At 44.1% G+C, this 8,242-nt stretch overlaps 1 protein-coding gene across 1 annotated transcript in view; it reads left to right on the plus strand.

Annotated features, from left to right (window-relative positions):
- Window positions 1-7,979, plus strand: part of CKS2 (CDC28 protein kinase regulatory subunit 2) — a 28,748-nt gene extending 20,769 nt beyond the window's left edge. The window contains exon 3 of the mRNA XM_069762193.1: window positions 7,313-7,979. Coding sequence (XP_069618294.1) covers window positions 7,313-7,365 — 53 coding nt within the window. The 3' untranslated portion in view covers window positions 7,366-7,979. The remainder of the gene's footprint in view (window positions 1-7,312) is intronic.
- Window positions 7,980-8,242: the final 263 nt, after the last annotated feature.

Raw genomic sequence — 8,242 nt, forward strand, 5'->3', positions numbered from 1 at the left:
AGATCCTCCCTTTTTAACGGTAACATCAGATAGGATACTTTTAAAAACAGATCCTTGTTATCTCCCTAAGGTGGCTTCTACCTTTCATAGATCCCAGGAGATCTTGTTACCCACCTTTTATGAGAACCACTCAACTCCAGAAGAAGAAAGACTTCACACCCTAGATGTAAAAAGGTCTGTCCTAGCCTATTTAGAGAGAACTAGGGACTGGAGGAAGAGTAGGGCTCTCTTTGTGTCTTTCCAGGGTAAAACCAAGGGTGCCGGAGTCACAAAGAACACATTATCTCGCTGGATCAGAGAGGCCATAATCTTGGCGTATAAAGCTGGAGGGAAAGATCCTCCAATGCATGTGGGAGCGCACTCTACAAGAGCCTTTTCGACTTCCTGGGCAGAAAGGGCGAATGTGCCAATAGACCTTATATGTAAGGCTGCAACTTGGTCTTCACCAAATACCTTCTATAAGCATTATAGATTAGATCTATCCTCTACTTCTGATCTAACTTTTGGTGTATCGGTCCTTGACTCAGTAAACCCACCCAGTCTATAGTCTCTGCAATTCTCTCTAGTGGGTGCTGTCGTGGCGAATAGAAAATACCGGATTACGTACCGGTAATGCTGTTTTATAGAGCCCACGACAGCACCCGTTCACATCCCTCCCTTTTCTGTATATAGTTGCACATGGTGCTTGTTTGGTGAGGTGTAAATATTAGAAAGATATAATATGAGGTTGTAAATGTGTATATATGTATATACCTGAACCTGTTAACTAAAACTTGGCGGCGGTTCCTCCTATTCTCTGTAAAACAACTGAGGAGCGAGGGGGGGCCGCCCCTTTTATCTCTCTGTAGGTTTCCTGTTCCTAGGGGCGGAGCCCCTCTCTCTAGTGGGTGCTGTCGTGGGCTCTATAAAAGAGCATTACCGGTACGTAATCCGGTATTTTTTGCCTCGGTTTTTTTTTTTTTTTCCTTACGGTGTTTACTGAAGGGGTTAACTAGTGGGCCAGTTTTATAGGTCGGGCCGTTACGGATGCGGCGATACTAAATATGTGTACTTTTATTGTTTTTGTTTTTTTTTATTTAGATAAAGAAATGTATTTATGGGAATAATATATATATATTTTTTTCATTATTTTGGATTTTTTTTTTTTTTTTTACACATTTGAAAAAAATTTTTTTTACTTTGTCCCAGGGGGGGACATCACAGATCGGTGATCTGACAGTTTGCACAGCACTCTGTCAGATCACCGATCTGATAGGAGTGCAGGCTGCTTCACAGTGCCTGCTCTGAGCAGGTTCTGTGAAGCCACCTCCCTCCCTGCAGGACCCGGATCCGCGGCCATCTTGGATCCGGGCCTGGAGCAGGGAGGGAGGTAGGTAAGACCCTCGCAGCAACGCGATCACATCGTGTTGCTGCGGGGGGCTCAGGGAAGCCCGCAGGGAGCCCCCTCCCTGCGCGATGCTTCCCTGCACCGCCGGCACATCGCGATCGATCGCGGTGTGCCAGGGGTTAATGTGCCGGGGGTGGTCCGTGACCGCTCCTGGCACATAGTGCCGGATGTCAGCTGCGATAGGCAGCTGACACCCGGCCGCGATCGGCGGCGCTCCCCCCGTGAGCGCCGCCGATCGCGCTGGACGTACTATCCCGTCCATGGTCATAGGGGCCCACCCCACATGGACGGGATAGTACGTCCGATGTCAGAAAGGGGTTAAGTGGCTAAGTTGTCATAGGCACATAAATAAAAGTGCCCAATTTACATCCAGAAAAAATAACTTTTTTTCTGTATTGTCATTTGTATTGCACTTCTTTTTATAATTGGGCGGTGAGTAAATTTTACAAGCCCAAAGAATAGCTTCCTATTAGAGATGAGCGAAAATCTTTGGCTCCCTTCTTATCCGGCAAGCTATAGCGATTACCGAATAAACTGCATTGGGAACTCTGCTACCTGGTGCGCTCCGATAATCAGCTGTTCTGCACCGCGGTTGTGTGACAGGCACAACACATGCATGGAGAGCCCAACAAACAAGCTTCTCCATGCATGTGTTGTGCCTGTCAGTCGTGACACATATACAGCTGTGTCTCGGAACAGCTGATTATCGGAGTGCTCCAGTTAGCAGTGTTCCCGTTGCTAAAGGGCACAGAATTTCAGGAAAATAACAGCTCGCCAACTATTGAGCATGGGGGTTCGACCAATCATGCTTTGTGGTTGTTGCCTCTAAAATGATCCCCATGCCATTGGCTGCAAGAATGGGTTCAATAAAATTTCAACAAATTCTTGATGAAAACAGAACACCATCTGTAAAAAAAAAACAAAAAAAAAAAAACCTGAAGTTGAAAAGAGTATGGCTTCTACAAATGGATAATGATCCTAAAAAAAACCCTCAAAATCCACAATAGACTGCCTCAAAAGGTGTAATGTGAAGGTTTTACAATGGCCCTCACAGTCCTCTGATTTGACAATCATTGAAAAATCAATGGCTAGACCTCAGCAGCGCATGCAAGATGACCCAGGAATCTCACAAAACGGGAAGAATAGATGAAAATTCCTCAAACGAGTTGAAAGATTCTTGCTTGGCGACATAGCGTTTATAAGGTGTGATACTTGCAAAAGGGGTACCACTAGGTACTAACCATGCAGAGTGCCCAAACTTTTGCATCGGTACATTTTCCTTTTTGGAATTTTTAAAATGCGCTTTTGTTTTTCGCCCATTCTTCCCAGAGCCATAACTTAATTTTTCCGTCAATATGGGCATGTGAGGGTCGAGTTGTACTTGTGAACAGCACCATTGGCTTTGCCATGTCCATCTTTATTTTTCTTTTATTGATGGGGCTATTCTGAACTCGGCGATACCAAATGTGTGTTTGATTTTATTTTGAAAGGGGGTTGATTTGAACTTTTTTACTTTTTTTTTTTTTTCATTTTGTGTCATAGCCTGATCGGCTCTGCTACACGGAGGTCACCATGTACGTATTCCCAGCCCAATGGCCGGAAGCGCGATTTACATGCCGCTGTTGGTTTGACAATGGCATTTAACTGGTTAATAGCCGTGGGTGTATCACGATTCCACCCGCGGCTATTGCGGGCACATGTCTCCGGAAAGATGTGGGCCTGTGCTGCCAATAACATATAAAGGGAATTTGTCAGCTAATGGGTTTTTTTTTTTTTTCCCTTTCTAGTATGATACTAATATTATCCTGAAATGGGGCTTGGGCAGCTTTTATTGCTGTAGCTCCTCTGGTTTTCGTTCTGTAAGCACTGGAGAATTTAGAGCTGTGCGCCTGCTGGCCATGCATATGTAAACCAATGCACTGCACCCCATGTCTATAGTCCCATCCCTCCATGATGGTAAAATTCCACCCATCCACACCTATTCATCCTAACAGACATGTATACAGCCAGCTGTCTGCTTTTCTCCTATACAGTTACTCTGACATGGCTACTACGGAACAGCGATCGCCTACACAGTGCTGTCCCGTGTGCACAATCCATTCCACCCCAGCCCCATACATTGTGTGGTGCCTGCAGCCGTAGACTCCTGCAGCTTCTGACTCTGGACCAAAACTATGGATCAACTGTTCAGAGGAAGTCCTTCACCGGCAGTGTCACAGGCTGATGCTCCTGATTTGCTGAGCAGTGTGATTGGCAGCTGACTTGTGTAATAACAGTGTGTGTTGTGTGTTAGAGCTAACAGCAGGTGGTTGTCTCCTCACTAGTCTGCAGTTGTCGCAAGGCAAGTGAGGCAATAACCACCCGCTGTCAGGTGTAACATACAACATGCACTGGTATTGCACTGTGCAGCAATGGCAGGGAGGACAAGGTTACCGTAAATCCCAACTGCAGGGTTTGCACAGTTTTTAACTAGAAGCAGGAAGTAGGTTCACTTGGTGCAGTGCACTGGGGAACTGAGTGGTGTGTAGATTCTGCTAGTAGCTGCAGAGAGTACATTTGTTGCAGACTAAACTGTCAGGTTAAAGGGAACCGGTCACCCCCAAAATCGAAGGTGAGCTAAGCCCACCTGTATCAGGGGCTTATCTACAGCATTCTGGAATGCTGTAGATAAGCCCCCGATATATCCTGAAAGATGAGGAAAAAGAGTTTAGATTATACTCACCCAGCGGCTGTCCGATCCGATGGGTGTCGCGGTCCGGGGCCTCCCATCTTCTTACGATGACGTCCTCTTCTTGTCTTCACGCTGCAGCTCCGGCACAGACGTACTTTGTCTGCCCTGTTGAGGGCAGACAAAGTACGCCGGAGCCGCAGCCTGAAGACAAGAAGATGTCATTGTAAGAAGATGGGAGGCCCCAGACCGCGACGCCCACCGGACCGCCCACCCAGGTGAGTATAATCTAACCTCTTTTTCTCATCTTTCAGGATACATTGGGGGGCTTATCTACAGCATTACAGAATGCTGTAGATAAGCCCGATACCGGTGGGCTTAGCTCACCTTCGATTTTTGGGGGTGTCAGGATTGCCGCACAGGTGAGAAAATACGGGTACTGAATACCAAGAAGAGGTAAGAAGACCTCTTGGTGTTGGTCTCCAGGGCTGTGGATTTGGTGTCCATTTTTGCAATGTCTGAGTCAGTATAACATGCACCAACTCCTAAATATAATTGAGTACTGTAGTACAGTGCAGGATGTGCTGTAAATGTTTTCACAATTTGGGAAAGTTATGAAATGTCTGTTCTGTTCCTGATCTAAGGATCTCGGCTTTTAGTTGAGATGAATCTGTGCTGCACTTTATGTACATGCTCAGTACTGACCAGTCAGGGAAATTGAGGAGTCAGTCGGTGGTTTGGCTTACTAACTCCAAAGCCCTGCTTGTCTCTGATAGAACTTGAGTTACAGCTGGACATTTAGCTGAACTGGTGAGCCCGCGTGTACCTGTACATGGACTGTTTATTTTGTTCATTTTTTTTTTGTTTGTTTTGTTTTTTGTTCTGCTGAAAGTTTATGCACTTTAATAAAACTACTTGGACAAAGAAACTGCCTACCTGAGTGAATCCCTACAACTATTACCTCCCCCCCCTTATACAACTTTGGCTGGATATGAATCTAGGGTTCCCGGAAACTTGCCCACATGGAAAATTGCCAATTGCAGCATCACAAAGTTTCAGATCTATGATATTTGAGGTGAAAGGTGAGGATGTTCACATGATGTGTGATCAACTTGTGATTTACAGCTGACCTAGTGCAAAACTGCAAACATGCTGAAGATCTGTGGTTTGTAGCAGTCTGTCATTATCAGCAATAGATAGATCTAGTCTGCCCTCATCTCTCACTGATTCTGCCTTACTCCTCCCACCAGCCCAGAACAGCAACACAATGCATGCAGAATCAGCAGCAGTATTGTTGTGAGTTCTGTTTTTGGGCTCCCTCTGGTGGTTACTGATGGTACTGGGTGATTTGTGTTCTGCTGTCTCTGGTGTCCACCTGTTCTATTAGGATTTGGGAGTTTCCTATTTAACCGGGCTTTCTTGTCATTTCCCCGCCGGCTATCAAGGTTATCAGAGTGTTTTGTTACCTCAGCTTCTGGCTTCAGTAATCTTCAGGACAAGCTAAGTTTTTGATTTTCTTGTTCCACGTTTTGATTTATTTTTGTCTTGTCCAGCTTGCATATAATTGTTTCTTTGCTGCTGGTTGCTCTAGCGGGCTGTAATTGCTCCTCATGTTCCATGAGTTGGAACATGAGTTCAAGTAATTACAGGATGGGTTTTTGAAGGGTTTTTTTGCTGACCGCGCAGTTTACTTTTGTATCCTCTGCTATCTAGTTTTAGCGGGCCTCATTTTGCTGAATCTGATTTCATACTGTGTATGTGCCTTCCTCTCATTTCACCGTCATTATATGTGGGGGGCTGCTATTTCTGTAGGGGTATTTCTCTGGAGGCAAGAGAGGTCTGTGTTTCTTCTAATAGGGGAAGTTAGATCTTCGGCTGGTGCGAGACGTCTAGGATCAACGTAGGCACGTTCCCCGGCTATTGTTATTTGTGTGTTCAGGTTTAGGGTCGCGGTCAGCTCAGGTTCCATCACCCTAGAGCTCGTTGGTGCTTGTCCTTTTGTGATTCCCTGCCATTGGAATCATGACACAGTATGATCCAGAGGAGCCATCACTGCTATCAATACCCACAAAAGAATCACTGTATTATCTGTGGAGTTACATGGGACTGCAGGTCAGATCTAATACATTATCATCTCAGTGGGTGCCCACCAAAAGCAGGGTGCTGCTTGCTGAGATGGATGGTCCTGGAAGCCCAGAAGGCACCGAAGAAAGGTGAGATTCTGTCAGAATCTGTCAGAGGAGCGGAAGTGTCATGGCAGCACTGCTCTCCCATTGACTTCAGTGGCAGTGAATCTGGGGCCTGCACTTCCTTCCCTGTCCACTTATGACTGCCAAAAGTAAGAGTGAGCAGACCCTACCTAGTTATGTATCATACACATATACTGCAGGTGCAGGCAGGCATAGGATGGAAGGAAATGCAGAGTGGATTTGAATAAGGGTCTCTAGGCCCAGACACACCACAATGAGAGTGGAATGACAAGAATAGAATCCGTACTCTGGGACTAGGGATGAGTGAACCGAACCTGTAGAACCTGGAGAAGTAAACTGGGCCCAGAGACCTTTGTTGAAATCCATTCTGCATTTTCTTTGCTGCCTGTGTTGTGCTGTATTGTATTTCAGTGGAGCCCGTGGAAGTCAAGGACAATCACTCGGCAGCTAATTATTTGCAGGTGTGCAATGATTGTTTAATAAACTTGTTATTGTTATTAGAACTCCTTAATAAACTGTTCTTAATAAACTTGTCGGTAGTTTTTTGTGAACAATTTTCGCAGACCTTCTGTGCTGCAGAGCTTCTCACCTATAATTCTATACTATTCTCTGTTCTGCAGAGCATCTCACATATACCTGCATACTATCCCCCTGTTCTGCAGAGCATTTAACCTATATCTCTTTGCTATTCTGTCCTGCAGAGCATCTCACCTATAATTCTATATTCTTCTTCTGCCCTGCAGAGCATCTCATGTATACATGCATATACTATCCCCCTGTCCTACAGAGCTTTTAACCTATAATTCAGCCTTTGGGCAATTTTCTGTGGGCATTCTTCACCTTACACCTCAAATATCATGGATCTGAAACTTTGTGATGCTGCAATTGGCAAATTTCCGTGTGGGCATTTTTCTGGTCACCGAATCTAGATATACTTTCTAAAACAATCACATTACGCTGTAACAAGTGTAGACTAATGTCTGGGAAATTGCTATACGGACTCACAATTATGCCAAAGTGCTAACCTCTCTTTTCTCTCCTCGACAGAGCCTCACGTACTGCTTTTCAGAAGACCACTTCCAAAAGACCAACAGAAATGAACTGCTTTTCACGCTTGCCTTTTTGGGACAATCTGTATATATTGTAGTATTCAATGAATACAATGACTGTGACCATCGCAACCACAGCTGTGCAAGAGCTGTATTCTTAACAGCACGAGAGCTCAGTTACTACGTCTACATGGTGGAGCTGCTATATATATATTTTTTTTTCTCCTGTCACATCTGTGTGAACGTTCCTTCTTGCACCACTGTCTAATAAAGTTTCAGTGTTCTTGTCTACAAGTGTGAGCTTAGATTTAAAATATTTGTCTTTGAGAACCTTACATTTGTTTTTACCTTTTTAGTCAGGTTGATTTTGTTTTATGTAGATAATCACTTTAGTTTATAAGAATTCTCACTTGCTGTATAATGGCACGATGCACATTCTCCTATGTTGAACACATATGGAAGAATAGGCTCCTCAAGCGATTTTTAAAGGTTATAGTGTGAGTATTAAAGCTTTTCCAATGCGTAGAAGCATTGGATTGGATCCTAGAAATAAGGGTTGACATAAAGTGTAGAAGATACATGTGCTATGGCCTTTTAGCATCAATTACTAAATGAATTTGAATGTGTGATCTTTGTGCTACATCTCAATAAAACTGTAATCCCCATTTTAGAGGCTAAAAACTTTGTAGTAAAGATTCCTTATTTATCTACATTGACTCAGTAACCCAAAGGACTTCTATAGTGATTTTTCACTCCAAAATATTGAGTGATTTCCACTAGCAGCTCTCGAATTGGCAAAAACATCTGTCAGTTTTTTTAACGGGTTTTGGTGATTCTAAGATTGTCTTCTCGTGACATATTGTACTTCATGTTGGTGGTAAAATTTCTTTGATATAACTTCAGTTTATTTTTGTAAAAAAAAATTTGG

Source organism: Ranitomeya imitator, chromosome 1 (assembly GCF_032444005.1).
Source record: "Ranitomeya imitator isolate aRanImi1 chromosome 1, aRanImi1.pri, whole genome shotgun sequence".
In the NCBI taxonomy this organism is placed as follows: Eukaryota; Metazoa; Chordata; class Amphibia; order Anura; family Dendrobatidae; genus Ranitomeya; species Ranitomeya imitator.